The sequence below is a fragment of the Cottoperca gobio genome, chromosome 1 (assembly GCF_900634415.1).
Source record: "Cottoperca gobio chromosome 1, fCotGob3.1, whole genome shotgun sequence".
Classification (NCBI taxonomy): Eukaryota; Metazoa; Chordata; class Actinopteri; order Perciformes; family Bovichtidae; genus Cottoperca; species Cottoperca gobio.
In genome coordinates this window covers 24,728,805-24,756,140 of record NC_041355.1, presented here as the reverse complement: position 1 = coordinate 24,756,140, position 27,336 = coordinate 24,728,805, and the positions used below count along the sequence as shown (strand labels likewise).

Sequence of the window (27,336 nt, the reverse complement as noted above, 5' to 3'; positions counted from 1 at the left end):
CATGTTCTTTGATTTGCTCCAGTGCCTTCAACACCATTCAACCGAGGCTGCTGAGGAACAAGCTGGAGTGCTCGGGGGTGGATCATCACCTCACCAGCTGGATTCTGGACTACCTCACCAACCGTCCACAGTACATGAGGACCCGGGAGTTTGCCCCAAGGAACGGTTCTGGTACCGTTTCGCTTCACCCTCTACACTGCAGACTTCACCCACAACACAGCAAAGTGTCACCTGCGGAAGTTCTCTGACGACTCTGCTATTGTCAGCCTCATCTCTGATGGGGATGACAAGGAGTAGAGAGCTGACACAGGACTTTGCCCTCGTGCTCAACGCAGGGAAGACCAGGGAGCTGGTGGTGGACTTCAGGAGGCGCCATCATTCTCCCCCAACACCAGTGAACGTCCTGAGAACAGGACATTGAGATTGTAAAATCTTACAAGTAGCTGGTCGTTCACCTGAACAATAAACTGGACTGGTCAGATAACTCTGCTGCTCTGTTTAAGAAGGGACAGAGCGGGCTTTATCTGCTAAGGAGACTGAAGTCTTTTGGAGTGTAGGGGGCACTTGTTAAGACCTTTTTTGTCTCTGTGGTGGCATCAGCTATTTTTTATGGAGTAGTCTGCTGGGGCAGCAGCATCTCGGCTGCTGACAGGAAAAGACTGAACAGACTGGTTAAGAAGGCCACCTCTGTCCTGGGGAGCCCTCTGGACACTGTGGAGGTGGTGGGAGACAGGAGGATGACGGCCAAGCTGTCCTCTCTATTGGACAACATGTCCCACCCCCTTCAGGACACTTTGTCCGCACTGTGCAGCTCCTTCAGTGACAGACTGCTTCACCCGCGGTGTCTCACGGAGCGATACCGTAGGTCCTTTCTTCCTGCAGCGGTCAGACTGTATAATCACTACGGCCCCTGGCGTACCACCACACCAAGAAAAGTCTATTCCACCACTGTGCAATTATCAATGCCATGTGCACTTTTTATAACTTCTGCAATTATCACTCATGTGCAGTGTTCACTCTTACAATTTTTTTATCAACGACTTTGTACTTACACTATTGTTACTGTATTTTATTCTATTTAATTGTGTACTCGCCACTTTACTTTCTTTTGCTGTAACACGGTAAATCACGGTCGTGGGACTAATAAAGGATTTCTGATTCTGATAACAATGAAAGTTTATAGAGAGTTCCGTATAATATTGCATATATAAGGGGAATAGAATCGGTCCAAGTACAGAACCTTGCGGAACTCCAAGACTGACTTTGGCTGTCATGGAGGATTTTATCGTTAACACGTACAAACTGAGATCGCTCAGATAAATAGGACTTAAACCAGCTTAGTGCAGTTCCTTTGATGCCAGTCTTGCAAGTCTTGTAGTAGAATGTCATGATCAACAGTGTCGAAAGCAGCACTGAGGTCTAACAAGACACGAACAAAGACAAGTCCTTTGTCTGATGCCAATAGAAGGTCATTGGTAACTTTCACCAGTGCCGTCTCTGTACTATGATGAACTCTAAATCCAGATTGAAAAACCTCAAATAAACTATTGTTATGTAGAAAATCACACAACTGTTTTGCGACTGCTTTCTCAAGGATTTTAGCGAGAAAGGGAACACGGTGGCATTTAAGCTATCCTCACATTAGGAGCAGTGGGCAGCTACTGTACAGCGCCCAGGGAGAAGTGTGGGGGTTAGGTGTTAGCTCACGGGCACCTTGGGAGTGCCCAGGAGGCAAACTGGAACCTCTCCAGTTACCAGTCCACACTCCACAGACTCCCAGTCTGGTCCCTCCGGTTCCCAAGCCTAGGCCCTACGTACAGAGCGACTGCCGCCCATACCGGATTAACAGACAACGGATGGGAGAATCAGCCAAATTAATATTATTATTGCATCGATCAGCTGATCTCCAAGCTGAACCTGCGGGAGGGGAGGGCGCAGACCATGATTACAGTTACAGATGTTTGGATGTTTTTTTGGGACGGTTCTGGGACTCTACTCAGTGTACCTTTCTATTTTTTTCATTTGACCCAAAGAGTATCGATTCTGTTTGGACCAGATGAAGAGACAACCTATTTCTGGTAACTAGAGGCTAACTTTGTGGAGTTTTGAATTTAGGAATTTTTCTACTTATAATTTGTCATGAGAGCTGAATCATCCGCGAAAATGAACAGATTGCAATCACAGGTCATTGACATATAGCAGAAAGAAAAGTGGACCTAAAATGCTCCCCTGTGGAGCCCCACATTTCAGTGCTTGTGGTATGGGCAAGGTTCCATTTACATCCACCACTTGTTCTCTGCCGCACATGAAAGACCGTTCACACTGTATGAATTGTTAAAGCCCAAAGCTCTCAGGTTGATCAGAAGGGTATCATGATTTGCAGTGAGATCTCGTCCTAATGTGATCTGTTAGGTAGGGCAGACATCTGTAGAATGAGATTTTGGATTATTAATAAGTGAACCAGTTCACAAATCTAATAGACACGCACAAACTACTAAAGGTAAAAAAGTTAAAAACAGCAGAGGTTGTGCATCACCATATTTGTTTATTACCAGTTTATTGCATGCAGATTTTGAGCTGTATTGAATAACAAAACATAGAAATGAAGCGAGAGCTATGTTTTGATATCAGAAAACCTTAAATCACTCTACCATCCTCTCAAAAGCACATACACACACACAGTGTGTGGAATGATCTGTACAATAAATATGCATACCTGCTTCACATGTAATCTAAATGCACATGTACACACACAGATAGATGTGAGGGGAGTAGATGTCAATGGATGAAGTTGTCTGTAGTTTGTTGGGCCAGAAGCACACACACACACACACACACACACACACACACACACACACACACACACACACACACACACACACACACACACACACACACACACACACACACATATATAAAACACCAGTAGCAGATTTAAAGAAAGCACCATTTAGTCAAAGCCTGGTGTCTTACTGCAAAGTGCTCCAAACTCAAGTGCAAAAATACAGAATTTACATGACATTTTAATTTATTATTGTTATTATTTACATTCCTTTAAGTCCTAAAAGAAACAGATATCAACTTCAGTCTCTCACTCACTCACTCACTCACTCACTCACTCACACAAACACATTCACTCACTCACTCACAGGTCACCTGCTATAAAAATGTAGGAAGTAAATCCTGTTCCTTGTTTAGAAATATTTCCCATAGCTCCTGTTAATGTTTTAAAGAGGCCAAACTGAGCTTTACACAACTAATTTTGTGCCCATATAGAAGCTGGGCTCCACAGTGCAGTGTGCATCAGTAGTGGGCCTGCAGAGCCACTGCCATGCAAAACTAAAGAGTTTTTTATTTCTCTAAACTTCCTCCATAAAGAGAGGGACAATGAATTACAAAATGTTCTTCCCCCACCACCGCTACCAAAAAGTACTGAACAGATTAAAGGACAATGAATTGTGTTGTAGTTTGGATCATCATTTATGTCTATACTATTTAAGTAATTGCTGAGAAGTGGGAACAGGGTGACCTCACTACAATAGCTTGAAACAAACAGTGACTAGCATCCATCAGTTATTTTATGAGTAGGAGTCACAAGTTCACAGATCTCTGCAATTCACTGTGAGTACACTGTTATTATTACTGATCGAAATGACCACCACAACTACGAAAATAAGACCGAAGTTGTAATAAACTAAGTGTAGGTTAAATCAGCCACACACGACGCAGCACAGTTGGTGCATCACTGTGTTTGGATGAGCAGCAGAGTTCAGTGTATAGCCCGCTCAGCTCTTCTGTTACAGCACAGCAGCACTAACAACACATGTCACAGGCTGGTCTCAGTGTTAGCATAGCAGCATTAAGTGTGAGTCCGCTAACATTCAGTGCTGGTGCATGTCACACGTCACGTCTGGGCCTCGGGCAGGGAGCGGCCCGGCTCACATGGTGCCGACGGCCCCCCCACCGTCAGTCCATTGGTGCCGCGACACAGCAAACCTTTGGTTGCCGTGGCGGCTGTTGACGTTGAGGAAGTGCTGCCACCGGTTATGGTACCGTTGAGGTTCCGGTAGGGTCGCTGCCGTGGTAACGAAGCTCTTCGGCGGGAGGCAGACATGGCAGCTGAACCACGGAGGCACACTGAGGGAAAAGTCAGACCCACCAGACAGCAGCCTGGACAGGAAATGACCTCATCCTGCTCAGAGGGCCCGCCGGGGTCAGAGGACTGGACCGGCACTCCGCTGTAACCATTAGCACGGCCCCCTCCACCCCACTGCACCTGCTGGACCATCACAAGGGCTGAGCCGTTGTTGTTGTCCAGTCGTGGCAGAGCAGGCAGGGAGGGAGGGCCGTAGGAGATGGGACAGCCATTGGTCTGTGAGGAGGAAGAGTGGCGCAGGCTGCCTCCAGGTGTGGGGTCTGCTGGCTCAGGAGACTTGGCACAGTCCATGGGTTCTGTTAGACATACCCTCTCCTCTTCCTCCTCCTCTTCCTCCTCTAGTCGCTCCAGAGACACCATCTCCAGCTCCACAGGAAGACCTGGATCCTCCTCCTGTAACAACTCTCTCTTCTCACATATCTCCATTTGTTCCACCTGTAACCTCTCATCTGTCTTCTTCCTCCTATTGTCCTCCACACCCTCCCACGACCCTCTTGTAATCGCCGCACTGACGTCCTCGTCCTCTTCCTCCTCCCTCCTCTCCGTGTCCCTTGGCGACGCGACAGTCCGGCTTAGCTCTGGAGTGCAGGGCAGCGATTGGCATCTCCTCGGCAGAGCTCTGAGAAGGTGGGGGGAGGAACACGGGTCACGAAGCGCCGGGAGGGTGAAGGTCAGCGAGATGACAGACTTGCTAGGTGTGTCTAAGAGTTTACAGCGCCCCCCATTCAGGTCCTGTCTAAGAGAGAAGGGGTTGACCCGGGCAGGGGTCCCGAGGAGAGGAGGGATCAGGGTTGCCGGGGGTAACATGTCCGACTGACTCCTCGCCAAGACTTGCCGTCGGTGGCTGCAGTCACCGGGGTGACAAGGAGAGCTGCGGCGCCGGTACGGGCTGACATCTACTGCCAGCGGTTCTGAGCGAGGGAGGCAGGGAGAAAGACATGAGAGAGGGAATGTGACAGAACGGGAAAATAAGAACATACAAATGCCACCGGGAATTCTTGAGGTTAATAATAATAATAATAATAATAATACATTTAATTTATAAAGCGCTTTTAAAAGGTACTCAAAAACACTCCCTGAGGTTAGGTGGTGAATAATGTGGCACTACCTTTTACAACCATGGAAAAAACCCAATACCAACCAAACTATCCATAATGCTAGGCACTCTGTGTCCTGTGTGCTTCTGTTGGTAAAGCTTCTCTCTACAGAGTTCAGAGCAGATCTATGGCTGAGGGATTGTCTCCACACAGCTCTCGACATGGAGACGGCTGAGCCAGTAGCTAGCATCACCAACAGTGTTAACCTGACAGGGAGTGTTATGTTTCTGTGACAACGCCGTGGATAAGGACGCCATTATCAGCTGCATGAGCGCAGTGCAGAGTAGTGACCATTAGCCAGCCTTACTCAGGGACTAACATGCACGCGCGGCCGGCGCACAGAGAAACTAGGATTACAACAGACACAGAGAGAGTGTGATTTAATTCTCTGCTCAGGTAGATATTACTCCACTATATCTTTACATATCACATAGTTCTTTGCTGCTATATTAATGCTCTAAATATCTTACAGTAGAAACTCTAAAGTTTGTTTGGAAATATGCAGCAATTCATAATATCAGCTGAGATGATAAGAGTCCTGCTTTATAATCGAATCTTGAGGGTCCCTGCATCAAATATCCCTAAATGCACAGCGGAAAGGGATATCAGGGTTGTGGCTGTATGAAGGACTGTATAGTGAGGTTCAGCAGCTCCAGCACACCCTGTGGCTCATCACAAGGTATCAGCACTACGCTAACAACGCTCAAAGACAGAGGGACGATCAGAGTACTGCTGTATAACCCATATCAAAAGTGCTGTAAAAACATTTAATTTAATTTAAATGTATTTGACCCTTTTACCGAGCGCAACGGGCTTCTCTCTCTCTTCTATGCCCTCCAGTGTGAAAACGATGTGAAGGAACGAGGGACGCCTCTCTGCACTCATCTGAAAACAGGACGAGACAAAGATACACATAACATTAATTTACTGGTTTAGAGAGCTGAAAACATTTATCTTATCATTTGCCATAAGGTTGCAGTGTGTGTGTGTGTGTGTGTGTGTGTGTGTGTGTACTTACATTACAGCAGGTGACAGCGAGGCTAAAGAACGCCGCTGGACAATCCCCAATCATGCTCTCAAATGCATCCACGTCCAGACCAAAGTCCTATATATATATATATATACACACACACACACACACACACACACACACAGTATCATTAGCATTAGCATGACATTTACATATACAGGCACACAGCCCCTCAGTGATGAACTATCATCTGTACATGTGTGTGACCATTAAAAGATTATTCAAAATACTCCATTTCCATCTGGATCAACAAAGTTTCCATGGCTATCTACGTTTGGAACATTGACATATAGAATATTATTCTTCCCACCATAACATATAAAAGTCGCACCATGTTTCTGTCTGTGAGCGAGCTAAATGAAAAGCAGAAGTCTACCTCTGTCCTGGGTAAGAAGTCTGGATCAGCTTCAATCCGGGCAATGATCTCACACAGGATGATGCCGTACGCAAACACATCCACCTGAGCGCAGGAGAGGAAGTGCATGTTGGGTTAGGTTCGGGCTCAATCTACATTTCACGTAGTTCTAAACTATGGGGAGTAGAGATTGATACCAATACAAATAGTTTGGGCTTAAAACCTCTGGTAGTGCTGATACTCATACCATAAAACAAGTGAAAATTGTGAACTTTATAATATTTTCAGCTTCAGCACTCCCTTGTTTTATTTTAGTGCCCAATGTTGCCTCCAAATCAATGAGTTAATACCCAACGGATCACTTTATTTACTTAGAGTAATGTTATTAAAATTGTCAAAACACCTAGGAACCCAGTTTCTTTATTTCTTTGTCCTGTACACCGGAAAGTAAAAGCTATGTTTTTCATGTCATGTTCATGTGTGTTTGATTACTTGTAGTGCTTTATTATTTACTCCAGTAGGTGTCAGTGTGTGGGGTTTACCTTCTCATCGTACAGCTCCCCTCTCAGAACTTCAGGGGCCATCCAGTAGGGGGAGCCCACGATGGCCAGAGGCTGCTTCCCCACACCATCACTGCAAAGACAGCCAGGTCACTACAGCTGGGCTATGATTTCATTTAAAATATTTTGTATATTCTAGGTACACTCTATGATGTAAAACTGTACAACCCAATGAATCCAAAGCAAAACGGCTTTGTTGAGCTTGTTCACTTTTTGTATTCTCTTTTATAACTTTTGCAATTACACTGTCATGTACTGTACTGTACTTATACTATATTACTCTTACTGTATTTTTATTCTATTTAATTGTGTACTCTCTTTGCTGTAACAATGTAAATTTCCCCGTCGTGGGACAATTAAAGGATTTCTGATTCTGATTCTGATGTTGTTCACTCTGTGGTGCTCCTCAATGCTTTGTTGTTGTATTGGTTCATATTATGTTTTTGTTTTGTTTTTTCAGCAAACAAAAGATTAGCCACACCTCTGTGTCATAAATGAAGGAATTATTTATAAATGAAGACCTGGTTCATCAACATAAGATTGCACAAAAGACAGACTGAGATAGGTAAAGCACTGACCTTTAACCCCAAGCATAAACCTGATAAATAAATAACACTTTAAAGCAGAAACAGATAAACCCCCTGAACATTTCACGGTGGTATTATTGTTGGTGCTGCTGTCTGATCAGCTGTTTTCCTCAGATTTACATTAGTTAGTTTACAAACAAACAGTTGAAACGGAAAAAATAATATTTTCTGTCTGATTATTTTTACATGAACAAGAAAATGTATCTAATTTTTCATATATTGTTAATAACAAAGGTACCGCTAGCAGCCTGGCAAATGTTACTGTCCAAAGCAGGAAACAACCGTAAGAATCCCGAAGAGCTGGAAACCCTGATCTCAGAGCTGTGATGAAGGCAGAGTGAAACTCCAACTGATCTAATAAAGCTGTGTGTGATACTTTGGATTTTGTTGGGCCAGTTGTTGAATAGCGACAGACGTCATTATTTTGTATTATTTAGTTTATCTTTCAAGTAACTTGGTGTTTACTTGCTCTGTTCGTTTCAATCCTAACTCAGATGTTGCATCATGTCAGGGCTTAAAACAGGTTCCTCATGAAAATAATGATGAACCGATAATGGATTGTTATTTGTCAATTGGAAAGTCACACCCAAGCTAGGAATGGCACCAGAAACTGAACAGAATTACACTTCTTTCATGAAAGGGGTTGTTATTAGAATACAGCAGAGGAAAAGATTTCACTGACCTGTAATCAGGGATCTTCTCTGCCAGGCCGAAGTCTCCCACCACAGCCGTGAACATGACGCCATCACAGCGAACCAGACAGTTCTTCACAGAAGGAAAAAAAGAGTCACTCCTTCTGACCTCTAGGGGGCGGATCGCTTTAGGTACCAGCAAAACATGGAATACAATCAAAGTTGGAGTAACAGATCTATGAATTTAAATGTGATGGTTTACAATATGTAAAGTTAATATTATGGTTAACAGCAGAAATACGCCTTCACGTTCCTGAGTCATCCAGCAGGATTGTGTGCTTCCATGTATTTGATTGGCCACTGTCGTGCTGGGTTGAGCCTGCTTCCAATACTTCCCAGCACTGCTTTCATTCAAATGAGTGAGAGAGCTGTGATTTAACTCAAAGTGCTAATGTGGGTCACAAAAGGTCACATTTGATTGACCTGAAAACTGCTGCCATGGCTACAGACACTTTCAGATTGGAAACACCTGTTTCCTGTTTGTGTGACCATTCACACATCTCCTAGCAACAGTAAAGACTTCACTTTAGGAGTGCAGCATCATGGCCGAACCCTCATGGCCGAAGTGTCATGTAGCTGATGTAACCCTCATGGTCCACACTCTGCATCTCATCCTGTGAGCTGTACCTTTGAGGTGAGGTCTCTGTGGAAGATTCCCTTGTTGTGCAGGTAATGCAGCCCTCTGGCGATATCCAGAGACAGGCCCATCCTGACGGACCATGACAGGTAAAGATCACTGTCCAGCAGCTGCTCCAGGCTGCCTCCATTTATATACTGCAGGGACACATCAAGCACAGCTTAGCATGCTAACCTGGACATCTGCTCTATGTTACTGCCTTTTTAACAAAACACAAATCTTGTTTGAACGGAACAATCTTCTCTTCTTGTTCATTAACTGGAGCCGTGGGTAATCTGTGGGTTACTCTTCTGCTGGTTTGATATATTCTACTGTAACGTGATATATTCTACTGTAACATGATATATTCTACTGTAACATGATATATTCTACTGTAACGTGATATATTCTACTGTAACATGATATATTCTACTGTTACGTGATATATTCTACTGTTACGTGATATATTCTACTGTAACGTGATATATTTTACTGTAACGTGATATATTCTACTGTTACGTGATATATTCTACTGTTACGTGATATATTCTACTGTAACGTGATATATTTTACTGTAACGTGATATATTCTACTGTAACATGATATATTCTACTGTTACATGATATATTCTACTGTTACGTGATATATTCTACTGTTACGTGATATATTCTACTGTAACGTGATATATTTTACTGTAACGTGATATATTCTACTGTTACGTGATATATTCTACTGTTACGTGATATATTCTACTGTAACGTGATATATTTTACTGTAACGTGATATATTCTACTGTAACATGATATATTCTACTGTAACGTGATATATTCTACTGTTACGTGATATAATCTACTGTAACGTAATATATTCTACTGTTACGTGATATATTCTACTGTTACGTGATATATTCTACTGTTACGTGATATATTCTACTGTTACATGATATATTCTACTGTTACGTGATATATTCTACTGTAACATGATATATTCTACTGTAACGTGATATATTCTACTGTAACGTGATATATTCTACTGTTACATGATATATTCTACTGTAACGTGATATATTCTACTGTAACGTGATATATTCTACTGTAACATGATATATTCTACTGTTACGTGATATATTCTACTGTAACTTGATATATTCTACTGTTACGTGATATATTCTACTGTAACGTGATATATTCTACTGTAACATGATATATTCTACTGTTACGTGATATATTCTACTGTTACGTGATATATTCTACTGTAACGTGATATGTTCTACTGTTACGTGATATATTCTACTGTAACTTGATATATTCTACTGTTACGTGATATATTCTACTGTAACGTGATATATTCTACTGTAACATGATATATTCTACTGTTACGTGATATATTCTACTGTTACGTGATATATTCTACTGTAACGTGATATGTTCTACTGTTACGTGATATATTCTACTGTAACGTGATATATTCTACTGTTACGTGATATATTCTACTGTAACGTGATATATTCTACTGTTACGTGATATATTCTACTGTAACATGATATATTCTACTGTTACGTGATATATTCTACTGTAACGTGATATATTCTACTGTTACGTGATATATTCTACTGTAACGTGATATATTCTACTGTTACGTGATATATTCTACTGTAACGTGATATATTCTACTGTTACGTGATATATTCTACTGTAACGTGATATATTCTACTGTAACATGATATATTCTACTGTAACATGATATATTCTACTGTTACGTGATATATTCTACTGTAACGTGATATATTCTACTGTTACGTGATATATTCTACTGTAACGTGATATATTCTACTGTTACGTGATATATTCTACTGTAACATGATATATTCTACTGTTACGTGATATATTCTACTGTAACGTGATATATTCTACTGTTACGTGATATATTCTACTGTAACATGATATATTCTACTGTTACGTGATATATTCTACTGTAACGTGATATATTCTACTGTTACGTGATATATTCTACTGTAACATGATATATTCTACTGTAACATGATATATTCTACTGTAACGTGATATATTCTACTGTAACGTGACGTGATATATTCTACTGTAACGTGATATATTCTACTGTAACGTGATATATTCTACTGTTACGTGATATATTCTACTGTAACGTGATATATTCTACTGTTACGTGATATATTCTACTGTTACGTGATATATTCTACTGTTACGTGATATATTCTACTGTAACTTGATATATTCTACTGTTACGTGATATATTCTACTGTAACGTGATATATTCTACTGTTACGTGATATATTCTACTGTAACATGATATATTCTACTGTAACATGATATATTCTACTGTAACGTGATATATTCTACTGTAACGTGACGTGATATATTCTACTGTAACGTGATATATTCTACTGTAACGTGATATATTCTACTGTTACGTGATATATTCTACTGTAACGTGATATATTCTACTGTTACGTGATATATTCTACTGTTACGTGATATATTCTACTGTAACGTGATATATTCTACTGTAACATGATATATTCTACTGTAACATGATATATTCTACTGTTACGTGATATATTCTACTGTAACGTGATATATTCTACTGTTACGTGATATATTCTACTGTAACGTGATATATTCTACTGTTACGTGATATATTCTACTGTAACATGATATATTCTACTGTTACGTGATATATTCTACTGTAACGTGATATATTCTACTGTTACGTGATATATTCTACTGTAACATGATATATTCTACTGTAACATGATATATTCTACTGTAACGTGATATATTCTACTGTAACGTGACGTGATATATTCTACTGTAACGTGATATATTCTACTGTAACGTGATATATTCTACTGTTACGTGATATATTCTACTGTAACGTGATATATTCTACTGTTACGTGATATATTCTACTGTTACGTGATATATTCTACTGTTACGTGATATATTCTACTGTAACTTGATATATTCTACTGTTACGTGATATATTCTACTGTAACGTGATATATTTTACTGTAACGTGATATATTCTACTGTTACGTGATATATTCTACTGTTACGTGATATATTCTACTGTAACGTGATATATTTTACTGTAACGTGATATATTCTACTGTAACATGATATATTCTACTGTTACATGATATATTCTACTGTTACGTGATATATTCTACTGTTACGTGATATATTCTACTGTAACGTGATATATTTTACTGTAACGTGATATATTCTACTGTTACGTGATATATTCTACTGTTACGTGATATATTCTACTGTAACGTGATATATTTTACTGTAACGTGATATATTCTACTGTAACATGATATATTCTACTGTAACGTGATATATTCTACTGTTACGTGATATAATCTACTGTAACGTAATATATTCTACTGTTACGTGATATATTCTACTGTTACGTGATATATTCTACTGTTACGTGATATATTCTACTGTTACATGATATATTCTACTGTTACGTGATATATTCTACTGTAACATGATATATTCTACTGTAACGTGATATATTCTACTGTAACGTGATATATTCTACTGTTACATGATATATTCTACTGTAACGTGATATATTCTACTGTAACGTGATATATTCTACTGTAACATGATATATTCTACTGTTACGTGATATATTCTACTGTAACTTGATATATTCTACTGTTACGTGATATATTCTACTGTAACGTGATATATTCTACTGTAACATGATATATTCTACTGTTACGTGATATATTCTACTGTTACGTGATATATTCTACTGTAACGTGATATGTTCTACTGTTACGTGATATATTCTACTGTAACTTGATATATTCTACTGTTACGTGATATATTCTACTGTAACGTGATATATTCTACTGTAACATGATATATTCTACTGTTACGTGATATATTCTACTGTTACGTGATATATTCTACTGTAACGTGATATGTTCTACTGTTACGTGATATATTCTACTGTAACGTGATATATTCTACTGTTACGTGATATATTCTACTGTAACGTGATATATTCTACTGTTACGTGATATATTCTACTGTAACATGATATATTCTACTGTTACGTGATATATTCTACTGTAACGTGATATATTCTACTGTTACGTGATATATTCTACTGTAACGTGATATATTCTACTGTTACGTGATATATTCTACTGTAACGTGATATATTCTACTGTTACGTGATATATTCTACTGTAACGTGATATATTCTACTGTAACATGATATATTCTACTGTAACATGATATATTCTACTGTTACGTGATATATTCTACTGTAACGTGATATATTCTACTGTTACGTGATATATTCTACTGTAACGTGATATATTCTACTGTTACGTGATATATTCTACTGTAACATGATATATTCTACTGTTACGTGATATATTCTACTGTAACGTGATATATTCTACTGTTACGTGATATATTCTACTGTAACATGATATATTCTACTGTTACGTGATATATTCTACTGTAACGTGATATATTCTACTGTTACGTGATATATTCTACTGTAACATGATATATTCTACTGTAACATGATATATTCTACTGTAACGTGATATATTCTACTGTAACGTGACGTGATATATTCTACTGTAACGTGATATATTCTACTGTAACGTGATATATTCTACTGTTACGTGATATATTCTACTGTAACGTGATATATTCTACTGTTACGTGATATATTCTACTGTTACGTGATATATTCTACTGTTACGTGATATATTCTACTGTAACTTGATATATTCTACTGTTACGTGATATATTCTACTGTAACGTGATATATTCTACTGTTACGTGATATATTCTACTGTAACATGATATATTCTACTGTAACATGATATATTCTACTGTAACGTGATATATTCTACTGTAACGTGACGTGATATATTCTACTGTAACGTGATATATTCTACTGTAACGTGATATATTCTACTGTTACGTGATATATTCTACTGTAACGTGATATATTCTACTGTTACGTGATATATTCTACTGTTACGTGATATATTCTACTGTAACGTGATATATTCTACTGTAACATGATATATTCTACTGTAACATGATATATTCTACTGTTACGTGATATATTCTACTGTAACGTGATATATTCTACTGTTACGTGATATATTCTACTGTAACGTGATATATTCTACTGTTACGTGATATATTCTACTGTAACATGATATATTCTACTGTTACGTGATATATTCTACTGTAACGTGATATATTCTACTGTTACGTGATATATTCTACTGTAACATGATATATTCTACTGTAACATGATATATTCTACTGTAACGTGATATATTCTACTGTAACGTGACGTGATATATTCTACTGTAACGTGATATATTCTACTGTTACGTGATATATTCTACTGTAACGTGATATATTCTACTGTTACGTGATATATTCTACTGTTACGTGATATATTCTACTGTTACGTGATATATTCTACTGTAACTTGATATATTCTACTGTTACGTGATATATTCTACTGTAACGTGATATATTCTACTGTTACGTGATATATTCTACTGTAACATGATATATTCTACTGTAACATGATATATTCTACTGTAACGTGATATATTCTACTGTAACGTGATATATTCTACTGTAACGTGATATATTCTACTGTAACGTGATATATTCTACTGTTACGTGATATATTCTACTGTAACGTGATATATTCTACTGTTACGTGATATATTCTACTGTTACGTGATATATTCTACTGTTACGTGATATATTCTACTGTAATATGAGAAGTACTTCTGAAGTATTACAGGGTTTATGATGAGGGGCTTCTACTTTAGTTCTTATAGGCTTATTGGTGTTACAGTAAACGGAGTCCTCTGGGGGAGAGGAGTTACTGTGTGGTAACCATGGTAACATCAGCATGCCATATAAACAGCAGCAGTTTGGTACTATCAAAACTGGTAACTATGATTTCAACTGGCATTCTAGCAGCTGTGATGTTTTTGAGTTCTACGTATGTATGTGTGAATGAATGACAGGGAGAAGGACAGAATGAGGGAGACTCAAAGTGAGATACATCGATTTAGAAGCTGAAGAAACGGAACAGTATTAAAAGAAGAGAGATGCGAGTGATGCTTTTACCTCAGTCAGAGCGTGGAGTTGACCTTCATGCACACAAACCCCAAGAAACCTGAGGAGAGGCAGACATTGGGTTTAAAAAAAAAAAAATCATAATCAAGCCCTTGATAGCTTGGATTTAGCCGCCTGGAACCTCTGGGTTTGAGCCTTGTGCGCTCCATCATCACCAAATGCACCTCTGATAGCATGTGTACACATCAGACCTCCCGTAGACTACAAGCACACGGCTATTTGCTGATCGCTTTGCTGTGTCATTGGCTGATGTGCTCTCCTGTAGGCGTTCCTAGTCCAAATATACGGTGGGTTACCTAGGTAACGCCGCATTGTCTAGCCCCCTCCTCTCTGGTTTGGGATTGGGCTGTCTGTTTTAGGTTCAGCACACACAGAAATGACTGGATATTAAGTATTTCTTTTAATGCAAGATGTTAGGTTAGTTGATGCAGTTTTGAAACCCCTAACAATACGATAAAGAATGAGTCAGTGTGAAGCCCATGTAATACTTAATAATCTTAAAATGCACTTTCATTAAGGAAATAAACTAGAGACCATGTTGTGATGGGATCACACGAGCCAGGGGCGTAAAGTGTGTGCGCGTGTGTGTAGGGGGGGAACACAGCTGTGCCTTCACACTGAGGATGTCAACACTGTCACAGAGGGTTTCTGTCATTGTTGCCTCACTTAGTCTTTAATGTATCCTTCATAAAATGCCTGAATTGTTGGTTATTATATTCTAGACTTTTGAACTGAAACTGCTCTTTCAAGCTTCACTTTGACTTCATTCAAAGCAAAAAGGATTTAAAAAATGAAAGCTGATGAGTGCTTCCTAACATCTCTGAAAGAAATAACTCGTCATCCTCCATGGTCACACTGAGTGAACCTGATCATAGTAGAAAGACAATTTACACTCATTGTATTGATCCAAACTCACCTGGCAACCCAAACGCTTGTTATACGTTATGACCTACCTGAGTATGTTGGGATGGCAAAGCCGGTTCATAAGCTGCACTTCTCGTAGCATGTTAGCTTTGTTGCTAGCCAGTGTGTTCATTTTCAGTGCCATCACCTGCCCTGTGATCCGATGCTGCACCTGGAAAACAACCGGAGAAGGCTTAGAGTGCGAATACAGTAATAATAATATACTATATATATATATATATATATATATATATATGTATATATACATGTGTATGTATGCGTATATGTATGTGTGTATATGTACTGTATGTATATGTATATGTAAGTTGTATATATACACACACATGTATATATATGTACATGTCTATATATATATATATATAAATATATATATTATTTATATATATACATACATACATACATACATACATACATACATACATACATACATACATACATACATACATACAATTAACATTAGCTAACATTAATTAAGTTGTAAGTAAAGATTTCTTCTGATTATTTGCCAGGCTAGTTTCAGACCTTTACACTGAACAGTAGAGAATGGCAAAGTGTCACAGTACAGTGTGTGTGTGTGTGTGTGTGTGTGTGTGTGTGTGTGTGTGTGTGTGTGTGTGTGTGTGTGTGTGTGTGTGTGTCTGGTGTGTATTAATAGTGTAGCACTAATAGGCTTTCTGGATTTCCCATCACTCCTCCTGATCTGCAAAAATCCTCTGGGCCATTACTGAGGCGAAGCCCAGCAGCTGGCTTTAACAGTGATTATAAACCTAATAAACAGTTTGCATTTTAAACTCAAATCTAAAACATTGTCGTTGATGTGTGCTCATTCAATCAGTGGTGGTTCTGAGGATGGGTCTAATAAGCAATAATTGCAATGTGAAGTGATCCTCCTCTCTCCCTCACAGACGTGTTTTAGTAGTAGTGTTTCAGCCAGTATTTAAGATCCATTACAAAACTGTAATTAATGGGAAACACTGAAATGTAATCTTGTAAAATTTAGTTTTTGGTGAGAAACTTAAAAAAATAAATCATAAATAAAATAAAAGGGAGATATTTTCACAACAATACAAAATATATACTTTGCACACCTTAACAACGCTACAGTTGATGACGCTTTGGAAGTAAGTCGAAGTTCAGAGTGGCCGATACATAGAGACATCTTTATTTGCGTGCGTGCGTGTGTGGCGCGGTTTCTCTTTAGCTCTCCCCTCTCCTTTCTACGGCTCTGTAGGTGTGTGCGCACGTGTGTGCGCCAGCTGCAAAGCCCTCCCAAAATGGAGCAAAAGAGAGAATGTGAATGCGCAAAGTAGACAGTACAAACTAAAACGTGCACATAAATTAGATCAATAGCATAAGCGTTTAGTTTATTTAATGAAAGAGCACCTGTCAGTGTGAAAAGTGAGTTGTGAATAAAAATCTAAATTAAAAAATAATAATTTGAGAAAAAATAAAAAACACCTTGAATTCCAGGCTGGGCGCGGGGCTCCGTTGGCGGGGAGAAGCGCCCCTCCAAGACAATGGTAGGTAGGGCAAACACTGCTTTCATAAAATATGTTTAATTTACAACCCAATTCCAATGAAGTTGGGACGTTGTGTAAAACGTAAATAAAAACAGAATACAATAATTTCCAAATCCTTTTTGACCTATATTCAATTAAATACATTACAAAGACAAGATATTTAATGTTCAAACTGATTTTTTGCAAATATTCACTGCCTGCAACACGTTCCAAAAAAGCTGGGACAGGGGCAACAAAAGAATGCTCAAAAAACACCTGTTTGGAACATTCCACAGGTGAACAGGTTAATTGGAAACAGGTGAGTGTCATGATTGGGTATAAAAGAAGCACCTCCGAAAGGCTCAGTCGTTCACAAGCAAGGATGGGGGCGAGGTTCACCACTCTGATTTTTATTTATTTAATATTCACAACTCACTTTTCACATTGAAAAGGTGCTCTTTTATTAAATAAACTAAACGTTTATGTTATTTATCTAATTTATGTGCACGTTTCTGTGTCTACTGCACGGGTGTCAAACTCAAGGCCATAATTATATCCGGCCCGCGAGAAAATATCATTTCATAACTGGCCCGCCGGTTTTGGTAATTAAATCAATGCATGGCACAACCACGGGAAAATACATATTTGAGGAAGTATCTAAATGTGTGAATGAAATGAAACTGCCCCGGGACAAACTGACAGGACTGGCGACAGACGGAGCCTGCGATGTGATGAAAAGAGCGGATTAGTGCAGGATGCGGGAGAAGATGCAGATGGACAACTGTGCAGGTGAGCTGACGGTGTATCACCACATCACACACCAGGAAGCGCTGTGTTGTAAAGCTCTGGAGATGGAACATGTAATAAGCACCGTAACACAGTTACGTAACAAAGTCTTTTCCTGAGGAGATACATTCTGAACATGGCGGTGCGATGGCTGAGTCGAGGGAAAGTGCTGAATAGATTTTTCGAGGAAATCTGGCCGTTTTTGGAAGCAAAGGGAAACACACCACAGATCTCTGGGACGAAAAGTGGCGATGTGAGCTGGCCTGTCCCCCCCCCCCCCCCCCAGGGCTCCCCCACACACACACGTGCGCACACAGTTACAGTTAGAGTGGAGGAAAGGAAAGGGGAGAACTCAAACAAAATCCGCTGCTAAATGTTTTACTTTAAAAAGACACAGTAATGCTTTATCTTTAGATAAGAGCAGAGGAATGTGCTTGAACACTTTGTAGAAACCCTCTCTCTGAGCAAACATCATAAAAGCTACAGTACAGTACTGTTCTGCACTGCACTGTTCTACACTGTACTGTACTGTTCTACACTGTACTGTACTGTTCTACACTGTACTGTTCTGCACTGCACTGTTCTACACTGTCCTGTACTGTTCTACACTGTACTGTTCTACACTGTACTGTACTGTACTGTTCTACACTGTACTGTACTGTTCTACACTGTACTGTTCTACACTGTCCTGTACTGTTCTACACTGTACTGTTCTGCACTGCACTGTTCTACACTGTACTGTACTGTTCTACACTGTACTGTTCTACACTGTACTGTTCTACACTGTTCTGCACTGTACTGTTCTATACTGTACTGTTCTGCACTGTACTGTTCTATACTGTACTGTTCTACACTGTACTGTTCTGCACTGCACTGTTCTACACTGTACTGTACTGTTCTACACTGTACTGTCTACTGTACACTGTACTGTTCTACACTGTACTGTACTGTACTGTTCTACACTGTTCTACACTGTACTGTACTGTTCTACACTGTTCTACACTGTACTGTACTGTTCTACACTGTACTGTACTGTTCTACACTGTAGTGTTCTGCACTGCACTGTTCTACACTGTACTGTTCTACACTGTACTGTTCTACACTATACTGTTCTACACTGTTCTACACTGTACTGTACTGTTCTACACTGTACTGTTCTGCACTGTTCTACACTGTACTGTACTGTTCTACACTGTACTGTTCTACACTGTACTGTTCTACACTGTTCTGCACTGTACTGTTCTATACTGTACTGTTCTGCACTGTACTGTTCTATACTGTACTGTTCTACACTGTACTGTTCTATACTGTACTGTTCTGCACTGTTCTATACTGTACTGTTCTGCACTGTACTGTTCTACACTGTACTGTTCTACACTGTACTGTTCTACACTGTACTGTACTGTTCTACACTGTACTGTACTGTTCTACACTGTACTGTTCTGCACTGTACTGTACTGTTCTACACTGTACTGTTCTATACTGTACTGTTCTGCACTGTACTGCACTGTACTGTTCTGCACTGTACTGTTCTACACTGTACTGTAGTGTTCTACACTGTACTGTACTGTTCTACACTGTACTGTTCTGCACTGTACTGTACTGTTCTACACTGTACTGTTCTGCACTGCACTGTTCTACACTGTACTGTACTGTTCTACACTGTACTGTTCTACACTGTACTGTTCTGCACTGTACTGTTCTACGCTGTACTGTACTGTTCTACACTGTACTGTTCTGCACTGCACTGTTCTACACTGTACTGTACTGTTCTACACTGTACTGTTCTACACTGAACTGTACTGTTCTACACTGTACTGTTCTGCACTGCACTGTTCTACACTGTACTGTACTGTTCTACACTGTACTGTTCTACACTGTACTGTTCTACACTGTACTGCACTGTACTGTTCTATACTGTACTGTTCTGCACTGTACTGTTCTATACTGTACTGTTCTACACTGTACTGTTCTATACTGTACTGTTCTGCACTGTACTGTTCTATACTGTACTGTTCTGCACTGTACTGTTCTGCACTGTACTGTTCTAAGCTGTACTGTTCTATACTGTACTGTTCTACACTGCACTGTTCTATACTGTTCTATACTGTACTGTTCTACACTGCACTGTTCTATACTGTACTGTTCTGCACTGTATTGTTCCACATTGTACTGTTCTGTACTGTTCTGCACTGTACTGTTCTGCACTGTACTGTTCTATACTGTACTGTTCTGCACTGTACTGTTCTATAATGTACTGTTCTGCACTGTATTGTTCCACATTGTACTGTTCTGTACTGTTCTGCACTGTATTGTTCTGCACTGTACTGTTCTATACTGTACTGTTCTGCACTGTATTGTTCTGCACTGTACTGTTCTGCACTGTACTGTTCTATACTGTACTGTTCTGCACTGTAGTGTTCCACACAGTACTGTTCTGCACTGTTCTATACTGTACTGTTCTGCACTGTAGTGTTCCACACTGTACTGTTCTATACTGTACTGTTCTGCACTGTATTGTTCTGCACTGTACTGTTCTGTACTGTTCTATACTGTACTGTTCTGCACTGTACTGTTCTGCACTGTACTGTTCTATACTGTTCTGTACTGTACTGTTCTGCACTGTACTGTACTGTTCTGCACTGTACTGCACTGTTCTGCACTGTACTGCACTGTTCTGCACTGTACTGTTCTACACTGTACTGTTCTGCACTGCACTGTTCTACACTGTACTGTACTGTTCTACACTGTACTGTTCTACACTGTACTGTTCTGCACTGTACTGTTCTACGCTGTACTGTACTGTTCTACACTGTACTGTTCTGCACTGCACTGTTCTACACTGTACTGTACTGTTCTACACTGTACTGTTCTACACTGAACTGTACTGTTCTACACTGTACTGTTCTGCACTGCACTGTTCTACACTGTACTGTACTGTTCTACACTGTACTGTTCTACACTGTACTGTTCTACACTGTACTGCACTGTACTGTTCTATACTGTACTGTTCTGCACTGTACTGTTCTATACTGTACTGTTCTACACTGTACTGTTCTATACTGTACTGTTCTGCACTGTACTGCACTGTACTGTTCTATACTGTACTGTTCTGCACTGTACTGTTCTGCACTGTACTGTTCTAAGCTGTACTGTTCTATACTGTACTGTTCTACACTGCACTGTTCTATACTGTTCTATACTGTACTGTTCTACACTGCACTGTTCTATACTGTACTGTTCTGCACTGTATTGTTCCACATTGTACTGTTCTGTACTGTTCTGCACTGTACTGTTCTGCACTGTACTGTTCTATACTGTACTGTTCTGCACTGTACTGTTCTATAATGTACTGTTCTGCACTGTATTGTTCCACATTGTACTGTTCTGTACTGTTCTGCACTGTATTGTTCTGCACTGTACTGTTCTATACTGTACTGTTCTGCACTGTACTGTTCTATACTGTACTGTTCTGCACTGTATTGTTCTGCACTGTACTGTTCTGCACTGTACTGTTCTATACTGTACTGTTCTGCACTGTAGTGTTCCACACAGTACTGTTCTGCACTGTACTGTTCTATACTGTACTGTTCTGCACTGTAGTGTTCCACACTGTACTGTTCTATACTGTACTGTTCTGCACTGTATTGTTCTGCACTGTACTGTTCTGTACTGTTCTATACTGTACTGTTCTGCACTGTACTGTTCTGCACTGTACTGTTCTATACTGTTCTGTACTGTACTGTTCTGCACTGTACTGTACTGTTCTGCACTGTACTGCACTGTTCTGCACTGTACTGCACTGTTCTGCACTGTACTGTTCTACACTGTACTGTTCTATACTGTACTGCACTGTACTGTTCTATACTGTACTGTTCTGCACTGTACTGCACTGTACTGTTCTACACTGTACTGTTCTATACTGTACTGTTCTACACTGCACTGTTCTATACTGTACTGTTCTGCACTGTACTGTTCTATACTGTACTGTTCTGCACTGTATTGTTCCACACTGTACTGTTCTGCACTGTACTGTTGTGCACTGTACTGTTCTATACTGTACTGTTCTGCACTATACTGTTCTATACTGTACTGTTCTATACTGTACTGTTCTGCACTGTAGTGTTCCACACAGTACTGTTCTGCACTGTACTGTTCTATACTGTTCTGCACTGTAGTGTTCCACACTGTACTGTTCTATACTGTACTGTTCTGCACTGTATTGTTCTGCACTGTACTGTTCTGTACTGTTCTATACTGTACTGTTCTGCACTGTACTGTTCTGCACTGTACTGTTCTATACTGTACTGTTCTGCACTGTACTGTTCTATACTGTACTGTTCTGCACTGTTCTGCACTGTACTGCACTGTTCTGCACTGTACTACACTGTACTGTTCTATATTGTACTGCACTGTACTGTTCTGCACTGTACTGCACTGTACTGTTCTACACTGTACTGTTCTACACTGCACTGTTCTATACTGTACTGTTCTGCACTGTACTGTTCTGTACTGTTCTGCACTGTACTGTTCTGCACTGTACTGTTCTACACTGTACTGTTCTATACTGTACTGTTCTACACTGCACTGTTCTATACTGTACTGCTCTGCACTGTACTGTTCTATACTGTACTGTACTGTTCTACACTGTACTGTACTGTTCTACACTGTACTGTTCTGCACTGTACTGTACTGTTCTACACTGTACTGTTCTATACTGTACTGTTCTGCACTGTACTGCACTGTACTGTTCTGCACTGTACTGTTCTACACTGTACTGTTCTACACTGTACTGTACTGTTCTACACTGTACTGTACTGTTCTACACTGTACTGTTCTGCACTGTACTGTACTGTTCTACACTGTACTGTTCTGCACTGCACTGTTCTACACTGTACTGTACTGTTCTACACTGTACTGTTCTACACTGTACTGTTCTGCACTGTACTGTTCTACGCTGTACTGTACTGTTCTACACTGTACTGTTCTGCACTGCACTGTTCTACACTGTACTGTACTGTTCTACACTGTACTGTTCTACACTGAACTGTACTGTTCTACACTGTACTGTTCTGCACTGCACTGTTCTACACTGTACTGTACTGTTCTACACTGTACTGTTCTACACTGTACTGTTCTACACTGTACTGCACTGTACTGTTCTATACTGTACTGTTCTGCACTGTACTGTTCTATACTGTACTGTTCTACACTGTACTGTTCTATACTGTACTGTTCTGCACTGTACTGCACTGTACTGTTCTATACTGTACTGTTCTGCACTGTACTGTTCTGCACTGTACTGTTCTAAGCTGTACTGTTCTATACTGTACTGTTCTACACTGCACTGTTCTATACTGTTCTATACTGTACTGTTCTACACTGCACTGTTCTATACTGTACTGTTCTGCACTGTATTGTTCCACATTGTACTGTTCTGTACTGTTCTGCACTGTACTGTTCTGCACTGTACTGTTCTATACTGTACTGTTCTGCACTGTACTGTTCTATAATGTACTGTTCTGCACTGTATTGTTCCACATTGTACTGTTCTGTACTGTTCTGCACTGTATTGTTCTGCACTGTACTGTTCTATACTGTACTGTTCTGCACTGTACTGTTCTATACTGTACTGTTCTGCACTGTATTGTTCTGCACTGCACTGTTCTACACTGTACTGTACTGTTCTACACTGTACTGTTCTACACTGAACTGTACTGTTCTACACTGTACTGTTCTGCACTGCACTGTTCTACACTGTACTGTACTGTTCTACACTGTACTGTTCTACGCTGTACTGTACTGTTCTACACTGTACTGTTCTGCACTGCACTGTTCTACACTGTACTGTACTGTTCTACACTGTACTGTTCTACACTGAACTGTACTGTTCTACACTGTACTGTACTGTTCTACACTGTACTGTTCTACACTGTACTGTACTGTTCTATACTGTACTGTTCTGCACTGTACTGTTCTATACTGTACTGTTCTACACTGTACTGTTCTATACTGTACTGTTCTGCACTGTACTGCACTATACTGTTCTATACTGTACTGTTCTGCACTGTACTGTTCTGCACTGTACTGTTCTAAGCTGTACTGTTCTATACTGTACTGTTCTACACTGCACTGTTCTATACTGTTCTATACTGTACTGTTCTACACTGCACTGTTCTATACTGTACTGTTCTGCACTGTATTGTTCCACATTGTACTGTTCTGTACTGTTCTGCACTGTACTGTTCTGCACTGTACTGTTCTATACTGTACTGTTCTGCACTGTACTGTTCTATAATGTACTGTTCTGCACTGTATTGTTCCACATTGTACTGTTCTGCACTGTATTGTTCTGCACTGTACTGTTCTATACTGTACTGTTCTGCACTGTACTGTTCTATACTGTACTGTTCTGCACTGTATTGTTCTGCACTGTACTGTTCTGCACTGTACTGTTCTATACTGTACTGTTCTGCACTGTAGTGTTCCACACAGTACTGTTCTGCACTGTACTGTTCTATACTGTACTGTTCTGCACTGTAGTGTTCCACACTGTACTGTTCTATACTGTACTGTTCTGCACTGTATTGTTCTGCACTGTACTGTTCTGTACTGTTCTATACTGTACTGTTCTGCACTGTACTGTTCTGCACTGTACTGTTCTATACTGTTCTGTACTGTACTGTTCTGCACTGTACTGTACTGTTCTGCACTGTACTGCACTGTTCTGCACTGTACTGCACTGTTCTGCACTGTACTGTTCTACACTGTACTGTTCTATACTGTACTGCACTGTACTGTTCTATACTGTACTGTTCTGCACTGTACTGCACTGTACTGTTCTACACTGTACTGTTCTATACTGTACTGTTCTACACTGCACTGTTCTATACTGTACTGTTCTGCACTGTACTGTTCTATACTGTACTGTTCTGCACTGTATTGTTCCACACTGTACTGTTCTGCACTGTACTGTTGTGCACTGTACTGTTCTATACTGTACTGTTCTGCACTATACTGTTCTATACTGTACTGTTCTATACTGTACTGTTCTGCACTGTAGTGTTCCACACAGTACTGTTCTGCACTGTACTGTTCTATACTGTTCTGCACTGTAGTGTTCCACACTGTACTGTTCTATACTGTACTGTTCTGCACTGTATTGTTCTGCACTGTACTGTTCTGTACTGTTCTATACTGTACTGTTCTGCACTGTACTGTTCTGCACTGTACTGTTCTATACTGTACTGTTCTGCACTGTACTGTTCTATACTGTACTGTTCTGCACTGTTCTGCACTGTACTGCACTGTTCTGCACTGTACTACACTGTACTGTTCTATATTGTACTGCACTGTACTGTTCTGCACTGTACTGCACTGTACTGTTCTACACTGTACTGTTCTACACTGCACTGTTCTATACTGTACTGTTCTGCACTGTACTGTTCTGTACTGTTCTGCACTGTATTGTTCCACACTGTACTGTTCTGCACTGTACTGTTGTGCACTGTACTGTTCTATACTGTACTGTTCTGCACTGTACTGTTCTATACTGTACTGTTCTGCACTGTACTGTTGTGCACTGTACTGTTCTATACTGTACTGTTCTGCACTGTACTGTTCTGTACTGTTCTGCACTGTACTGTTCTGCACTGTACTGTTCTACACTGTACTGTTCTATACTGTACTGTTCTACACTGCACTGTTCTATACTGTACTGCTCTGCACTGTACTGTTCTATACTGTACTGTTCTGCACTGTATTGTTCCACACTGTACTGTTCTGCACTGTACTGTTCTATACTGTACTGTTCTGCACTGTATTGTTCCACACTGTACTGTTCTGCACTGTACTGCACTGTACTGTTCTATACTGTACTGTTCTGCACTGTACTGTTCTGCACTGTACTGTTCTGCACTGTACTGTTCTATACTGTACTGTTCTGCACTGTACTGTTCTATACTGTACTGTTCTGCACTGTTCTGCACTGTACTGCACTGTTCTGCACTGTACTGTTCTACACTGTACTGTTCTATACTGTACTGCACTGTACTGTTCTATACTGTACTGTTCTGCACTGTACTGCACTGTTCTACACTGTACTGTTCTATACTGTACTGTTCTACACGGCACTGTTCTATACTGTACTGTTCTACACTGCACTGTTCTATACTGTACTGTTCTGCACTGTACTGTTCTATACTGTACTGTTCTGCACTGTATTGTTCCACACTGTACTGTTCTGCACTGTACTGTTGTGCACTGTACTGTTCTATACTGTACTGTTCTGCACTGTACTGTTCTATACTGTACTGTTCTGCACTGTTCTGCACTGTACTGCACTGTTCTGCACTGTACTGTTCTACACTGTACTGTTCTATACTGTACTGCACTGTACTGTTCTATACTGTACTGTTCTGCACTGTACTGCACTGTACTGTTCTACACTGTACTGTTCTATACTGTACTGTTCTACACTGCACTGTTCTATACTGTACTGTTCTGCACTGTACTGTTCTATACTGTACTGTTCTGCACTGTATTGTTCCACACTGTACTGTTCTGCACTGTACTGTTCTATACTGTACTGTTCTGCACTGTACTGTTCTGCACTGTACTGTTGTGCACTGTACTGTTCTATACTGTACTGTTCTGCACTGTACTGTTCTATACTGTACTGTTCTGCACTGTACTGTTCTGCACTGTACTGTTCTACACTGTACTGTTCTATACTGTACTGTTCTACACTGCACTGTTCTATACTGTACTGCTCTGCACTGTACTGTTCTATACTGTACTGTTCTGCACTGTATTGTTCCACACTGTACTGTTCTGCA

At 39.9% G+C, this 27,336-nt stretch overlaps 1 protein-coding gene across 1 annotated transcript in view; it reads right to left on the bottom strand.

The window, feature by feature from the left end:
* Positions 1–3,461: 3,461 nt before the first annotated feature.
* tesk1a (testis associated actin remodelling kinase 1a) overlaps positions 3,462–27,336 on the bottom strand; it is a 29,975-nt gene continuing 6,100 nt past the window's right edge. Inside the window, exons 3-11 of the mRNA XM_029430461.1 lie at positions 16,244–16,365; positions 15,282–15,330; positions 9,105–9,251; positions 8,468–8,550; positions 7,181–7,271; positions 6,660–6,743; positions 6,272–6,358; positions 6,054–6,138; positions 3,462–5,067 (exon numbers count right to left, since the gene is read on the bottom strand). Coding sequence (XP_029286321.1) covers positions 3,905–5,067; positions 6,054–6,138; positions 6,272–6,358; positions 6,660–6,743; positions 7,181–7,271; positions 8,468–8,550; positions 9,105–9,251; positions 15,282–15,330; positions 16,244–16,365 — 1,911 coding nt within the window. The 3' untranslated portion in view covers positions 3,462–3,904. The remainder of the gene's footprint in view (positions 5,068–6,053; positions 6,139–6,271; positions 6,359–6,659; positions 6,744–7,180; positions 7,272–8,467; positions 8,551–9,104; positions 9,252–15,281; positions 15,331–16,243; positions 16,366–27,336) is intronic.